We start from the raw sequence: 16236 nt of genomic DNA, 5'->3' as shown, positions 1-16236 counted from the left end.
AGCAATTTTGTGTCGGGCGATCGCGAAAGTGTTCTGAAATACAGAGCCTCCTCAGTTCCGTCAGAGTTCAAGTCTTATGATACAGATGAATTACTCCCAAGTATATTTTTGACCATCTGCCGCTTTGTTTTAAGACCATTGTTTTTTGCTGAAGGTTGTAAATTTAGCTTCCATTATCTTAAGTCGTACCACGTCGACAAATATCGGCATCTCAACAAAGGGCCTAAATATACTTTCGTGAATGTGAATTTGATCGATTCCATTCACGCAATGAATAAGAAGAACTGCTTCACTGATCGGATGGACATGACTGTGGGATTGATTTATTTTCAGTCTAGCTCTGATTTGAATTTATGTTATGGCAGTCCACATTGGTATTTAGTAATGGATGAGCTTCGGTTCCATCTATTAAAATCCAAGCTTACTCATTTCATAGTATCCAGCTTTTATGAAACATTCTTCATTGATATCACTGGCTACAGGGATGGTCGGCTGAATTACGATATATTCCGGCTTAATCACGACTCTACAGAGCCCACTGTGAGACATGCGATAGCTGCTTATTTGACACACTGGTCGAGCGAAGATCCAATCGAACGGGGTAAGTCCATTGCAATGGAAATAAAGATGGAGCCGAATCCGTATTCAATTCTTCCGAGTCCCGATGCCATGGAGTTTTCGCCGGTTAACATCATTCGTCACACTAAGTTCTTTAGATCTGATAGACACACTAAACGTGAACGGTTGCCTCCAATCAACTTAGATGTACGTAGGCTGGAGCGGGTGGTTAGGCCAAAACCCGATCTAGGACGCTTTCGATCCCCCGCTGATTGGGATAAATTGATGATTCAGGCGATGAGAAGTTATAAACCTATCATTAAGGAGCTCACCACAGTGGATGGAATTGTTGCCACGATTCGATGTTACCCAAAATGTGTGGAACATAATTTCACTGCCGAAAAACGGGCATTTGAAAAGCTAACCAGCGTTCAAGGAAGTATTATTCCACATTTATACGAGGTATTAAAAGAAGGCGAAATCAATATTATTGTAACCGAACGTATGAATGAGTACATTCCTATCGTCGATTTTATGGAAAGATTGGCAACTGAGCTCAATCGTGAAGGTATCTCAGTGGAAGAAGAGGTCAAGGTTCGTCGAGATCTACAGCTTTTGTATAAAACGGTCAAAGAGAACTACCAACAAATACATGAACTGGGCGTATTCCACAAGTATGGCAGAAGAAATGGTATTATGGTTCGTGCTGCTGATGATGTTGTACTCACGAATTTCCAGTATAGTTTTACAAAAGTTAGTAAAGATGTTGACTTTTCAGTTGACTGGAATAAATTGAAAGTGCTGTTTAAGACAGTTGAGAACCACCCGAAGGAAAAGTCTCGAAAAAGGAGAAGAAGATGTTTTTATTAAAGAGTGTTGGCTTATTATTATTATTATTATTATTATTATTATTATTATTATTATATTGGTGGGTCATTAATTTCTGAGGAATGGCGACGAACTTGGATCGAGTTGTTAAATCGATCTGAGCTAGTTCGAGAATCCAACGCGACTATTTAGCTTGATCAGAACCTGTAATAACCGATAAGGGCAAGGGTGACTATTTCTTATTTCTTATCTCTTATCTCCCTGGACATCTTTCCGGATTTCATAAACATAACAATGTCGTTAGCGGAAGGACTGACACCCGATCAGGTTGATTTCTTTGAAAAGAATGGATGTTTAGTGATACCTGGAGAGTTATCTAAAGAACAAGTTTCTGCATTGCTGAGTCGAGGTCACAAACTGTTGGAGGAGTTTCCAATGGAGAACCACCCCAAGACGAAATTCACCACTGGAGAAAATGTTGGTGACGAGTCTGCTGAACATGTTGGTGATGATTACTTCTTAGGATCTTCTGATAAGATCCGATTCTTTTTTGAGGAAGATGCATTCGATAAAGAAGGTAACCTCACAAGAGACAAGTCCGCGGCAGTCAATAAAGTAGGACATGCGCTACACGAACTTGATCCGGTGTTCTCCAGTGTATCTGTTACAGCCCGTAACAAGGCAATTGCCGATACACTTGGTTTCAAAGAGCCTAAAATCCTTCAAAGCATGCTCATCTGTAAACAGCCGGAGATCGGTGGTGAAGTTCCAACCCACCAGGACGGCACATTTCTATACACCGAACCCCAGAGCGCTGTCGGATTCTGGTATGCCCTGGAAGACTGTACAATTGAAAATGGAGCTCTTGAATACATTCCCGGCTCACACAAAACATGTCCTGTCTACAAACGATTTGTTCGCAAGGCCGACGGATCTGGTACCGAGTTCCTTCGTCTGGAAAACGTCCCTGAATACCAGGAGCCCACTGGAGACAAATTCGTGCGACTGACGTGTCCTGCAGGCAGTCTGGTCCTCATCCACAACTCTGTTCTCCATCGGTCCAACAAAAACACCTCATCCAAATCCCGCTACGCATACACATTCCACGCCATTGACGGAGCCTGCAACTACGACTGTCTCAACTGGCTCCAAGTCCCTCCGACTGGTGGTGACAACTTCACCAAACTATAGTAAACCAGAACTTGCATCTCCGAGCCACTTGCCTCCGGCTGCTGGGGCTCCGCCCCAGACCCTGGTTGCTCCTGCTTCGCAGGAGATAACTGGCACGTCGACGTACCGACTCGAGCGTAGCAAGAGGAGCAGCGGGGTCTGGGAGCAGAGCCCCAGCCGTCGGATGCTGGTCCACCGCCGAGTTTATATTGCGCAGATTATATATACTAAAGATCAGAGTGGGGGATGACGGACTCCACGACGCTGGCAACGGTAGCTGTGACAGCAGGCACGACGTTTTCGTGTGCAGAGCTTGGCATGGGGCCATTGAACAGGAGGTGGTTGACCATTTTCAAGCCGTCTGCAAAAACGAGATCAAAACGTGCTCCGTTGAGATACGCGATGAGGACCATGGTTCCACATGTCACCGACAGGATAGCAGCGGCAGCAACAAAAATAGCGAATTCGGAAGGTTCGTTTTTACGTTTGGTGGCCCGGCTAGCTTTGGCAACGTTAAGAGCCGAGGTAGGATCGTGTTCGTCAATAAACTTTTCGATTTTGCCGCAGATGATTTCGATGCGCAAGAAGTTAGGGTCGTCGGGTCTGTTGCGGAGATGGATCTTGCGTGTGTAGTCTTTGAAGATCCTATACACACCAGCAATATTTCCACTTTCTAGAATGAGTTTGGCAGCAAGACCACGTCGGATCTTGATATTTCTGTAGAAGATGTCTTTGTTGTTGAACACAAGCTCTAGAGTAGCAATGGACATGACCTGGGGAATGGCGCAGAAACTGAACAGAGAGGGCTCATTAATGTTCTCAAGGTATTCAATACAATCTTCAACATGTTGTAAAGACAAGACAGCAAGATCACTAACACAGTGTAAAGCCTTTTTCTCGTTCTCAGGTTTGGTGAAATCAACAAGAGAATCAGCATACTTGGACCATACTTCCTTTGGCCAGAATGAACGGCCGTCGTCTAGATCCTCTCTGAAATCTCTGATGATATTGGTCTTTTGTAAAAAGAGACCCATTGAATTGTACAATTGAGGGTTCTTGTCCAGAATAGGTTCTCCGAATCCCGATAGAACCGCCAGCTGGGTTAGACCCTCACCTACAATACCGGCGACATGATGACAGTACAAGTCATAGGCAGCAATAGTCTCCACGCCTTCATAGTTCTTCTGTGATTCTTTGGAAATATAGTCAGCCATACCATTGCCCATCTTATGAGTGATGTTAGCAATGATCTTTTGGTACTCGGGCTTGAGTTTGTGGAATTCAGTGAGAACCGTATCGAATTCAACCAATACAATTCTGTCGTGTTCTTTCTCGCTAACTCCATCAAAAGTCCAGTCGTCCTTATCAAGGACACTCTTAAACGATCTGAGAAGAGGAATCTTGATATCATTATCCAACTCAGTGTCGTCCTCAATAGTGTCCAATCCACGTAGAATAACGTAAAAGATCATGATAGCATCTCTTAATTCAGGATGAAGCTCCTTGATAACAGCAGCAAACGATCGTGATGTGTAATCCAGTAGCTCGTAACATCTCCTAAGTGTAGGTGACTCTTTAGAAATGTTTCTAGGGTGTAATGGTGTGCGTAAAAACTTCCTGTACCAGAGTTAGCTGGACCAGATCAAAAAGTCACTGCTGACTATCGGAGAGTCAATTGCCACATAAAATTAATGAATATTCCTGCAAATCTACTTACCATTCCAGAGCTGCCGAAAGCTCACTCGGATGTGTCAACAGATCAAGGTATTTGCTCATTGTAAAAAAATGTTCTCTCGATACAGTCCCTCTACCGCTAGATGTTCACTGCCCATATTTATGTCTACACGTGAGACCATATACGACGATTCTCTGGATTTTTCAGGCCGGGTAACTAGCCGCAGTGATTCCTATCCCCTGAGAAACATTGACCTGACCCATCTCCCCTGACCCAGAATAAACACTTCTATAAAAACCCCCACCCACTCCTCCTACTAAATTTGACGTTATTTTCCACAGAATTCACCCCGGTCCGGGCCGTTCAAAACCAGCTAGAGCCGATAGGACCCTGAGCTGTCAGACTATAACTAGCATATGTAATGCAGATCAGGGGTAACCACATCAAAACACGACCAAGCTCTAATCAGAGCAAAATTGAGCATCAAAACACCGATTATCTCGCACTCCTACCACCACAGTAACCCGTTAGCGGCGAAATTTAAAATTAAGCTCGATGAAATGAGCGCTGACAGCCGGAGGTCGCTGCTGCTCGGTACCCCCTGACGCCTCCGGCGGCTGGGGCGCTGCCCCAGACCCCGTTGCTCGCTTCGCTCGTCCTATAAGGCCTCCCCACCACGATCCGAGGGCTCGCGAAGCGAGCACAACCAGGTCTGGGCGGAGCCCAGCCGCCGGAGGCACGCCATCTCCCCGAACCAGCAACGCACGGCGCTAGCAGTCCACCTATTACCGATCTTGCATTAACAAGACTGACCGTCAGTTTGACAAGCGTATTTCACGGATTGTGTTGTAAAATGGCGGGAAATTCGTCGAGGAAAAAGCTGTTGCTGATCGTGAGTATTGAAGATGAAGACGTATGGTGTCAGAGGTGCTAACGAGTGAAAATAGGGCCGCAGTGGGTCGGGCAAGTCGTCGATGAGAAGCATTATCTTCAGTAACTATTCAGCGTTCGATACTCGGCGATTAGGAGCTACCATCGATGTAGAACATTCACATCTGCGATTTCTGGGGCATATGACTCTAAACTTGTGGGATTGTGGTGGACAAGATGTGTTTATAGACAATTACTTCACAACACAGAAGGACCACATCTTCCGGATGGTGGAAGTGCTGATTCATGTGTTTGATGTCGAGTCCAAAGAGGTCACAAAGGATATCGAGACATTTATTCGATGCTTGAGGTACCTACGAGAGTTTTCGCCTGATGCTAAAGTATTTGTATTACTTCATAAAATGGATCTGGTGCGTGCCGAGCGTCGAGACGAGGTGTTTAATGCCACGATGCGGACGTTGCGAGACCAGGCTAAGCCGTTTGAATTCTCACTGACCGGGTTTGCCACCTCTATTTGGGATGAATCGCTATATAAAGCGTGGTCGAGCATTGTATGTTCTCTGATCCCTAATATGGCGACATTTCAGAAACACCTCGAGAGCTTTGCTGATATCAGCGAGGCACAAGAAGTAGTGCTGTTTGAACGGACCACGTTCCTGGTGATCTCACACGTGTCAGGAGGACAAGCCAGCACTTTTGTGTCGAGTATCAAGTCCAAAACAGACCCTAAACTGGACCCGAAACGGTTCGAGAAAATCTCCAACATCATCAAAACATACAAACAAAGCTGCAGCAAAATGCGGTCGCAGTTCCAAACGGTGTCGCTACATGGACTCAACTGCTCGGCCTATATCGACACCCTGACGCCCAACACATTCATCATGGTGGTGATGCCGCCAGCAGGTCGAGCCCCGGCTGGAGCAAACGATATCGACGGCAACACCATCATCGCAAACATCCGCGCCTCACGCACCTGGTTCCAGACCATCGAGGAATCTAATTAATGACTCTGTTTTTTCTCCTTGGGGGTGCTGCCTCCGGCGGCTGGGGCTCCGCTCCAGACCCTGGTTGCTCCTGCAAAGAAGGAGATAGCCGGGAACCGTAGACGAACCGACTTGAGCGCAGCCAGAAGAGCAACCAGGGTCTGGGATGGAGCCCCGGCTGCCGGAGGCATCTGGCCCCTGGCATCGATGATCGGCGACTGATCGGATAGATAACGATAACCTTATCTGGCGTCCTGTGTGTCTGTGCATACCCCTGCCCAGGTGGAATGTCAGATCTGGTTTCTGTATTTGGAACGGGAGTGGGTTGGTTGGCTTTGTACTTTTTGGTAGGATAAGTTCGGGACGCTTATAGCACGTGGTCTGGATACTGCTAGGGTGTTTTAGATGAGGTGGTATGTGTGGATTGGGTAATTTTATTGACTGACGTCAGTTTGATTAGTATCTGAGCGAAGGGTAATTAACAGTCTATCTAACAAATTCTGTGTTTCCAGATATGGACAGACTAATCATATGTTATATTTAGTAGATTAGATGCGAATTTCTGGCTAGTGTCAGTTTGATTATGCAGGACTTGAAAGAACGAAAATGAGACGGTGAGAGAGAGATGCAGCCACTGATTAGATGTGATTAGATGCGGTTAATCTCTAGATGTGGGGCTTCCTGTCAAAGCTGAAGCCGTGCTGATGTACATACATGCCAGACAACTAGATCCATCCAGGATGAGCGACATCTCTACCATCCACATATACCCACATACACTCACGCCATACAGCACTCGTACATGAGCTTTGGGCTTGGATTCTGCTGCTGATAATTAGCATCCGCCAAAAGTACTAACAGCTGGTACAATAATAAAATACGATTGGATACTTTTAGGACCGGAACCACTCGGGTAGGCAGGTACAGATTTGGCTCATTTTGAAGCCTGTATGTACAGTTTTGCGACTCAACTGGTAGAAAAACCTCAGGAGAAATATCCGAATTTCATCTCAAAAGTGTGGATTGTCAGATTTGAGGACATTTATCAGTACCAAGAGCTACGTTTGGGATACAGATAGTTTTACTTTTTTTATTTATAAGCTGTTGGAGTTTGTACGCCATTCTTATACCGTATTTTAGAAGGGTTGTCTCAAAGCGACTGTCATAGCTAAAATTTACAGAAGAGGTGAGGGCGACGGAACGGCCGGAAATGGATGGATATTCGTAAAATATGGAATGATTATTGTAAGAATCAAGTATTAGAAAAAGCACAACAACTGGAGAAAGTAGAGTTCGCGTTCTGCCGTAGAGACTAATTGGTCAGCCCGCTTTCACTGGATTTGTCGTTATGCGCCAATTGGCTGAATACAGTGACAATAATAGCATCAGTCGTAAAACGACTGAATCCGATATGGATATCAGTCTTTTGGAACCGGTTTGCGATGATTGGCCCACTATATACGATTTAAAGGGTATTGAAGTGCTGCTTTTGCTTACCCCACCACTGGCTGCGATACACACCGACCATGTGTCTTTGCCAGTACTGTTACAGACATTATCAAATAAATTAGGAACACAGCGTTTGAAAACGAACCTGAAACCGACTTTCGGACGTTTAGGACATGTTACATTTCAGTTGCAGACATCATTCAGATATATTCTGGCATTGTTGGCAGTTTCGCGTGTTTCAGCTGCTGTTACGAGTACGGGTACGAGTACAAGTAAAAGTACGATTATGAGTACGACTACGTCACTCCCAGAGGCATTGTTACCAACATCATTCTCTATTCTTGCAAGAAACGTTGTTATTGTTGTAGCAACTCCGTCGGCGAATAGTAGTACATCCAGCGTGGGTTCGACACCTGGTTCTACCCATGCCCCTCAGAACGGTACATCGACATCTGCAGGGTCTAACTCAACGAGCCCGTATTCGTTGGATATCCCATCTAGTTCAGGATCCTCGGGTCTGAAATATCTGTACTTTTTTTTCCTAATTATTGGCATTATCATTATAGGGTTGATTGCTCGACTTTATATAGTGAAGAAAAGGAGGGCAAGAGATTTGGAAAAGTCCAGTGCTGTGAGGTCGGAAGCATTGCGATTGGATATGCAATCACATAATCCCAACAGTGGAGGACCGGCAGCAACTCGTCGTGAGATGACCCAAAGATGGGGATCCACTGACAGGGCATCGAACTATGATTCCGAGTCTTTCCAAGCTCCGCCACCATATCCCGTCCATAATACTGGCAATTCCAATGGTGCTCACAGTGGTGTTGCCGACGAGGAATATGGAGAAGAAGCTGATCTTCACAGTCAATATGATACCGGTGTCCATACTGGCAGTGCTAACCCGGCGGGTGAAACGAGTTCTAGCAATCCTATTTCACGATCAGCCCGCAGGATCCTGCCATCACGACTACCTCCATATCTTGAGATTGATGAAGATGACGACTATATAGATGCTAGAGAGCATGTTATTGACCAGAACGAGTCCAACCACAGCTTTGTCAACCGCAGAACCCAAGATAGCAGCGAAGACCTAAATCTACAACAGCTGTCTCAGTCTGATTTACAAGCGGATATGAGTAATCATAGTCCAGTGGTAATAGGCTCTGGAAAGGGAGTTAATACGACCATTCATAGCAGCACGGACTTTGATCACAACGACAATGATCTCTATGATGACGGCGAGAACTATAGTGACACGGGAGATGAAGGATCCAAGTCCCTCAGGCAACGAAACAATCACAGCAGCTATTATGGAGTAGTAAATCATTACGTCAAGGGAGATTACAACCAAAGACCCACGTCTGAGGACATGTTAAGTCGACCAACGTCACAATTCCAAAATGTTCCAGAAGACGATAATGAACTGTCGCAGTCATATAATGTCGATGAAAACTTAAACGGCCAATCGCATATCGGTGTAGCAAAGGCAATAACGAAATAATACCAAAACACCCACCACTAGCATTTTATTTGCATCCTCATTTCCCATTTTATCATTTCATCTCAACTCGCTACCGCGAATTACTTTATGAATGTCTACATGCATATATAATCATTTATTTATTCACGCTATAATTTATTATGTTTCACTATTTACAAAGAGCGATCGAGTGCCTAGACTGGTTTGAAATCATGAAAACCAGGAAGTCCATTTTTGTCTGTTGCTAGGAGCAGTGCCAAACCTGGCAGTGGTCTCAGCAGCCTTGCCTCCAATATTAAAACCCCAACTTCTCAATTTCTTGACCACCCAAGGAGTAATGGCTGCAGTTGTGGGTACTCGGACAAAAATAAACACAGACTTATGTATGGCATATGCAATAGTAAGCTCGGTAATCAACAAACTCCAGTTGTTCTCCTCTTCAGTACTTTCGGTACCCAGATCCTCGGCATTCTCGTCAGGCACAATTGAAAGGTCATCAGGCTTTGTGCTGAATCCAAAGAAACCCTTGACTGATTTCTCAAGTTCCTGGACTTTTTCTTTACCCATAGAATGAACAAACAAAAAACAAAGAGGGAAATCGATAGCACTCAATCCAAAATACACTCCTACAGCGGCCCATCCATATTTCTTAGTGAGCTCCTTCAATGAAGGTCTTTTCTTGGGCCCGGTTTCTTCAGCAGCCTTGACAGTTTTTTCAACAACCGATTTTCCCTCTTTTTTAAGAGTATTTGATAAAGTTCGGCTGAAATGGAAACTTCTTGATTTGCCGGGGCCGTTTCTACCCGCAGCCAAAGATGATGCCGACAAATTCTCCGACAATAGTCTGAAACCGGATCTACTCAAAGGTCTGGCCTCTATTACTAGTCTACGACTAGCTCCAGATAAGGCTGTTCTAAAAACCGGCAGCATTTTTTTTTCTTGGTTTCTCCTGTGGATTATCTATCTTGTTTACTATATTGCTCGCCGGCATCTCTGAAATATTCGTGAAGTGATTGCAGCAGAATATGCATAAAAAGGACCGGCCGACCTTCGATGCAGGGCGCTCATAAGGGTTGCCACCATCTTATCTCCGTAGGCTACACTGCCCAACCGGAGCCATGGGACTAGGATATTTTTCTAAAATTCCCGAAGCACCGGACGTACTGGTCAGTAATCCTATCGGTGGAAGAGTCCTGTGCCTTCATTGCGCTAATCAGAGAGCTGAAATTTAATGAAATTACTGTGATGCCTAAGCGGGTGAGACACTCAGAAAATATTAAAATATCAGCGGCGGAAGTCATTTGTCAGTTTTGAGATTAATGTTTTTAGTTTTGTGAGTTTAATTTGTGGCTTGGACATTGTGCAGATGATAGAAGCAAAAGCACGTAACAATGCGAGCATGCTAGCATCTGTCCCAGGTTAGCAGCAGCACAAGTAGCCAAGGACATATCATATCCTTTCCTCGTGGAAAACATGGATGGTTATTAATCCTGAGTTAGCTATTTTAAGTGACAAATACTGTTCGTAGAACAGAGGTAGACAGAAGCCGGGGTTGATCGAACAGCATATAGCTTGTTTGTATCAAGATAATGATAATTTATTATGGATATGATTATGACTGTAATTACGATTGTCAATACAGTCAACAAATTTCTGATAAATCTGATAACACTAATAAGAAATTAGGAGGACAAACACGAGAAGTATGTTACGAATTTCTTGTGCGAGCTAGCGATCGCAATCGTAAGAGGAATATTCAGGGGTAATGTCGATCATTACTTGTATTGGCATTGTCAGGGAGAGATCAAGAACAGATATTAGCTATGAATATAGATTGATCATTTATGGCATAAAAGCTAAGCCCTACAGACGCCATGTAGGATCTCGCTTGTCTGTAAATGCAGCGAGTCCCTCTTTGATGTTCTCAGACTCCTGAACAAGTTTACCCTCTTCTTGCGAAGCAACACCAGTAGCCTCGGCAAGGGTGTCCTTAGAATCACCATAACCACGTCGAATGCCTCGCAATGAAGCCAAAATAGCTTCAGGAGAGCCCAGAGCTATTTTATGAGCCAAATCAAATGCTGCAGGTAAAAGATCAGACCGAGTGCTTACCACTCGATTCAAAAGACCCCATTTATATGCAGTATGGGCCGAAATAGGTTCGGACACGATAGCTAATTCAGCAGCCCGTTTGAGACCTAACTGTCTACCAATGCGAGGAAGGGCTCCAGCAAGTGCAATAACACCGCGACGAGACTCCGGTAGCGAGATCGTAGCCGACGAGACTGCCACTGCCAAGTCACAATTAATCAGAGCCTCAGTGCCACCTCCATAAGACGACCCATTGACAGCGGCAATAATAGGCTTGACAGTCTCTCTATTCGACAGACCTAAAAAGCCGCCATATTTGATAAGACTTTCATTAGGAACAGACTTCTCTAACGGAGAATTGCCAGCTTTCTTTGTCTCCAACCACTCTGTCTTCAGTCAGTAACAAATAAAACCGAAACCAAATCCCAACACCAACAAACCCTCCTCCCCAGAACCAGGAACTTATTCCTGAACTCCATTAATCGAGACAGTTCAAAACCATGGTCCCAGCCATCTGCTGCGAAGCAGAATTCACGGAGCCTGGGGCAGAGCCCCAGCCGCCAGAGGCATATCACCAATCCCCCTAAACTCACCTTTCAAGTCAGCTCCAGCACAAAAGAATTTACCCTTGCCAGTAATAATGGCCACACGGAGCTGAGGATCGTTCTCAAATTGTGTCCAGAGGGCGTCGAGCTTGGCATGGTACTTGGTGGGAATGGAGTTGGCGTGTTTCGGCCGATCCAGTGTCACCAGCAAGAACCGGTTGTCCACAACTTTGACTTTATAGATATCTTCCGAGTACTTAGAGTAATCAATGCTCATTGCTTTGTTGACAATGCCTATCACGGTCGCATTTGACTACAATGGTAACCTTTATATGATAAGTGAATGGCTTCACCAGGTGCGGTGAATGCGGGGGAACTGCTGCATAGGGGGCACTTTTTGACCCCGGCTCGTTTCCACCGGCTGTTTTCATGGCAATGGGTTTATCCGCTCGCTTGATCACTTATCACGTGAACGCGGACCAAAGTCCGTCCATCTTCCAGTTGGGTTTACCGGTGCTGAATTTCCAAATTGATGGAATATGGACTAGTTACACTCCGGTCCATTGTCCTGCCATTTTCTGTTCTTGGTTCGCATAAATCCCTGGAACTGAATCACTCCGACTAGGACCCTAACTTTACTTCAGTCCACGCAATACGCAGATTTTCTGCACTATTCTCGGACGAGGATCAGGATCTCTAATTGACTATCGGTATCCCGTTTATAGGGCCGGATGCCATGTCAATTCATTTTATCCCCTGTCAGAGAGCCTGCCACAAATGCATGATGAGAAGTCCGCGGATCTGACAGTGATATCGGGACCAAATGCAGGTTAAGTGCATATCCACCTCGGTACTTTACTTACCCCACAATAAGCGAGCGATAGTATTTAGTATGAGATCAATCGCATTGAAAAGTTGAATTGATTTCTTGAAGACGGATCTAAGTACAAAAAAAACACGACTGGCTTGAAACCAACAGCTTATTCCAGACCGACAATGACCGACTACTCTTCGTATAAATACTACCGAGTGACCAAACCCGCTGAATTCGTGCTTCACGTCGAGTTCAACCGACCCAAGGTCAGAAACGCAGTTCACCGAGATTCATACCTCGAGTACCACAACATCTTCCAGAAAGCAGATATCGACCCTGATGTACGAGTAGTGCTTCTGTCTGGAGTCGGCAGTGCATTCTGTGCTGGCCTGGACGTCAAATCGTCCCAATTCCCCTCCGAGACCGACGAAACTTCCCGCAAGGGCATTCAGATTTATCGACACATCAAAGAATTCCAGAACGCCATTCATGCCCCATACAAACTGAGTAAACGTAGGTGTCTTTTTGCCTCCGGTGGCTGGGGCGCCGCCCCAGACCCCGCTGCTCCTCTCGCTTCGCTCGAGTCGGGACGTCTACGGTCCCAGCATCTCCTGCGAAGCAGGAGCTACGGGGTCTGGGGCGGAGCCCCAGCCGCCGGAGGCAAAGGCCCAGGACCAGATCTAACAGATGCAGCTGTCATTGCCGTGGCCCATGGTGCTTGTGTTGGCCTGGGAATCGATATTATATCTGCAGTCGATATCAGATATGCTTCGCGAGATGCCATTCTGTCAGTTCGTGAAGTTGTTATTGGCATGGCTGCTGATATCGGCAGTTTACAGAGACTCCCTCGTATTGTCGGAAACACTAGCTGGTTGAAAGAAGCGACGTATACTGGCCGGGATTTCTCTGCTGATGAGGGCAAAGAGCAGGGTTTGATCTCAAAGGTCTTTGATACCAAGGAACAGGCTTTGGAAGGCGCTCTGGCTCTCGCCAAGGATATTGCTGAGAAATCGCCAATAGCTGTTTACGGTTCTAAGAGATCTCTCAATTATGCCAAGGAACACAGCATTGAAAGCGGACTCGATCAGATTGCCGAATTTAACGGTCATGGCCTGGGTGAGGATTTCGTCAATGGCATCATGGCTGCCTTTTCAAAGAGCAAACCTCGCTACGAGAAGTTGTAAAAACGTCTGTTCCCTCGTTTGAGCGAAGCGAGCCACGGGGTCTGGGGCCGAGTCCCAGCCGCCGTAGGCAGCACCAAATCTCATTTGTCTCATATACTCATATAAGTTATAAATAACACCTATTTAAAATTCACCGACCAGCATAGAGACCGCTACTTGTCGTGGCTACGGGTATGACGACTCGGTGCCTCGCTCGGCACCTTTGAGGCTGCGCCATCGTGCAACTTCTGCTTCTTGGATGATGGAGACGTCTCGTTCTTTTCAGTATCGTGTTTTTCTGGTCTTGCAGACTCCTCTTTCTTCGAATGGTGCCCATTTTCTTTCGTCTCCTCCTGTTGGCCATTCTTATCCTCTCCATTCACATCTTTTGATCCTTCTCTTGGTTCTTTGTCTGGCTCTGGATCTAGCTCTGACTGTGATTTTGCTTTTTTGGTGGCTTTCTCGTCAGAACGCTTTGCATGCTCGGATTCGGCCTTAACATCCGCGTCGGCATCATCCTTTTCGGGTTCTTCCTTGTAGTTCTTGAACCCCTCTTTGTCGTCATCACTGGCCGTCTCTGACTCTGATTTCTTGGTTGGTGTAGAGTCTTCTCGCTTAACGCTTTTGTCACCTCCCTTTACAGGACTAGAAGCTCCCTTTTTCCGTTGGAAGAACGCATTGGCCGGACCGGGCTTGTTAGACACCTTAATTGGTTGGTTCATTTTTGGAGAGTCCCGGCCAATTTTGTTTACTTCAGTAGATACCTCATAAATCTCGAGCTCGGAACTTGGAATGGGTTTGATCATATTCTGAAAATCTCGTGTGTTCTGTTTCCAGATTAGATGCGGATCCAACCATTCATCGAGCAACTTATCTTCTGGATCAACAATGACCGGCATCCTTTCATGTAACCAAGCAATGTCCTTGTGTGCAGCAGTGGTTATAATTGTAAATGAATATAGATCTTCCCCTCCTTGGGTGTTGTGATCCCAAAGTCCAGCCATACACATAAGTTTTCCATCCTTTCTCTTCACATAGTGAGGATAGCTGTTTTTGGATCCTTCCTTCTGCCATTCGTAGTAGCCTTCCATGAATACCAGACATCGATTATGTTTCTTCGGACCCGACCATACCGCTCTACCCTCTGAAAGGCTTTCTGCTCGACAATTGAACATTTTTCCTCCCTGAGCCACGTCTTTGAAATACGACGGTACTAATCCCCATTTCATATATTGAACAATGCGGGGTCGAACTGCTGGGTTTCGGCGTTCCTCATCCCTGTGCTCAGTATTCGCTTCATCAGCATCGCCTTCATGGGGGTTTACATCTGTTCGGTAGATAGCACCATATTTAGTAGGGCCAATGTTATGACTGAGCTGTTAGTCTTAGTCATCGAGAGCAGCGCTTCAGCATCTAGCCCAATGCTCGTCCAGTTCATGTATTCCACATTACAATTAAATTGGGCCGAAGAACAGTGCTTATTGATACCAGCAGAATTATTCAGAACTTACGAGATTGTGGCCTGGCGACCATTTCGAATATCGTCCAGAGCGAGATTGAGATTCTGCACGTACGATTGCAAGTCCTCGGGTCGCTGATGTGCTGTTAGTACCCTTTGCTGTGATCTCTAGTACTGGCTCAACAACCAATTCAGAAAAGTATACACAAACGGAAGAAAACTACCACAAACAAACAAGCACGATTGACTTACAATGGACATGGAGAATCTTCCGCACATTTTGACTGTCCTATTAAAATCGTTAAACAGCAGAGATAGTATATATTCTCAAGTTTGTCTCACGAAAAAAAAACGTTGACTAAGTTCGTCGAAACTAATGTGACGGGGATTTATTTGCTCCCGTCTGGTAGGTACTAAATAAGTTGCTTCGACTGCAATGGAGATCAGGTGGGGTTGACGCCAAAAGATAAGATAAGCAGCAAGATTGCAGATCTGCTCCCCTTTAACAGCTGCAGAGGGATATGCCTCTGGCGGCTGGGGCTCTGCCCCAGACCCCGTGGCTCCTCTCGCTTCGCTCGAGTCGAGCGTGGGATAAAAGTAATTTCTCGCGTGGTCGGTTCACCACACCTAACACCTCCAGCGAAGCGAGAACGACGGGGTCTAGGGCAGAATCCCAGCCGCCGAAGGCAGGACCCCCATTTGGAGTAAATAGATCAAAGTGCGATCCTAGATATCCCACAGCTTCAGTGGATACCGTTTCTCTCCGAGAATACATCAGCATTCACAGTCTAGGCTCAACTATGAAAACTATTACATACTACTAACAATACCGGTAATAAAACCGAAATAAATAACCAACCATAATAAACCTATTCTAAAAAACAATAATAGCCATAACCCATCAACATCTTTCCCTCTTCTTTAGAGGAATTCCCTTCAGGTGTTTATCAACTTCCTTAAAGAGCACCTTCAGATTTCTCCAATCAACTGAAAAGTCAACATCTTTACTAACTTCTGTAAAACTATACTGGAAATTCGCGAGAACAACATCATTAGCAGCACGAACCATAATACCATCCTTTCTGCCATATTTGTGGAACACGCCCAGTTCATGTATTTGTTGGTAA

The 16236-nt window shown here is 45.4% G+C and overlaps 7 protein-coding genes across 7 annotated transcripts; 3 read left to right on the top strand and 4 right to left on the bottom strand.

Moving 5' to 3' along the window:
- Positions 1 to 1680: 1680 nt before the first annotated feature.
- AWJ20_4390 (uncharacterized protein) lies at positions 1681 to 2577 on the top strand (the record flags this gene model as incomplete). The annotated part of the gene is made up of 1 exon (XM_018881455.1): positions 1681 to 2577. One exon carries the CDS (start codon positions 1681 to 1683, stop codon positions 2575 to 2577), a length of 897 nt encoding a protein of 298 aa, XP_018734047.1.
- Positions 2578 to 2783: 206 nt separating this feature from the next.
- ERG9 (bifunctional farnesyl-diphosphate farnesyltransferase/squalene synthase) lies at positions 2784 to 4028 on the bottom strand (the record flags this gene model as incomplete). Its single annotated transcript, XM_018881453.1, has 1 exon — positions 2784 to 4028. The coding sequence occupies one exon, from the start codon at positions 4026 to 4028 to the stop codon at positions 2784 to 2786; it is 1245 nt and encodes a 414-aa protein (XP_018734046.1).
- Positions 4029 to 5388: 1360 nt separating this feature from the next.
- Positions 5389 to 6126, top strand: GTR1 (Rag GTPase GTR1; the record flags this gene model as incomplete). The annotated part of the gene is made up of 1 exon (XM_018881452.1): positions 5389 to 6126. The coding sequence occupies one exon, from the start codon at positions 5389 to 5391 to the stop codon at positions 6124 to 6126; it is 738 nt and encodes a 245-aa protein (XP_018734045.1).
- A 3121-nt stretch (positions 6127 to 9247) lies between these two features.
- Positions 9248 to 9967, bottom strand: NAT2 (Nat2p; the record flags this gene model as incomplete). Its single annotated transcript, XM_018881451.1, has 1 exon — positions 9248 to 9967. The coding sequence occupies one exon, from the start codon at positions 9965 to 9967 to the stop codon at positions 9248 to 9250; it is 720 nt and encodes a 239-aa protein (XP_018734044.1).
- Positions 9968 to 11659: 1692 nt separating this feature from the next.
- Positions 11660 to 11950, bottom strand: AWJ20_4386 (uncharacterized protein; the record flags this gene model as incomplete). The annotated part of the gene is made up of 1 exon (XM_018881450.1): positions 11660 to 11950. The coding sequence occupies one exon, from the start codon at positions 11948 to 11950 to the stop codon at positions 11660 to 11662; it is 291 nt and encodes a 96-aa protein (XP_018734043.1).
- Positions 11951 to 12669: 719 nt separating this feature from the next.
- Positions 12670 to 13671, top strand: AWJ20_4385 (uncharacterized protein; the record flags this gene model as incomplete). The annotated part of the gene is made up of 1 exon (XM_018881449.1): positions 12670 to 13671. The coding sequence occupies one exon, from the start codon at positions 12670 to 12672 to the stop codon at positions 13669 to 13671; it is 1002 nt and encodes a 333-aa protein (XP_018734042.1).
- A 152-nt stretch (positions 13672 to 13823) lies between these two features.
- Positions 13824 to 14879, bottom strand: AWJ20_4384 (uncharacterized protein; the record flags this gene model as incomplete). The annotated part of the gene is made up of 1 exon (XM_018881448.1): positions 13824 to 14879. One exon carries the CDS (start codon positions 14877 to 14879, stop codon positions 13824 to 13826), a length of 1056 nt encoding a protein of 351 aa, XP_018734041.1.
- Between the last annotated feature and the right edge of the window lie 1357 nt (positions 14880 to 16236).

The sequence above is a fragment of the Sugiyamaella lignohabitans genome, chromosome C, assembly GCF_001640025.1.
Source record: "Sugiyamaella lignohabitans strain CBS 10342 chromosome C, complete sequence".
Classification (NCBI taxonomy): Eukaryota; Fungi; Ascomycota; class Dipodascomycetes; order Dipodascales; family Trichomonascaceae; genus Sugiyamaella; species Sugiyamaella lignohabitans.
Note: the sequence above shows the minus strand (reverse complement) of the source record. Positions and strands in the feature narration are given on the sequence as shown.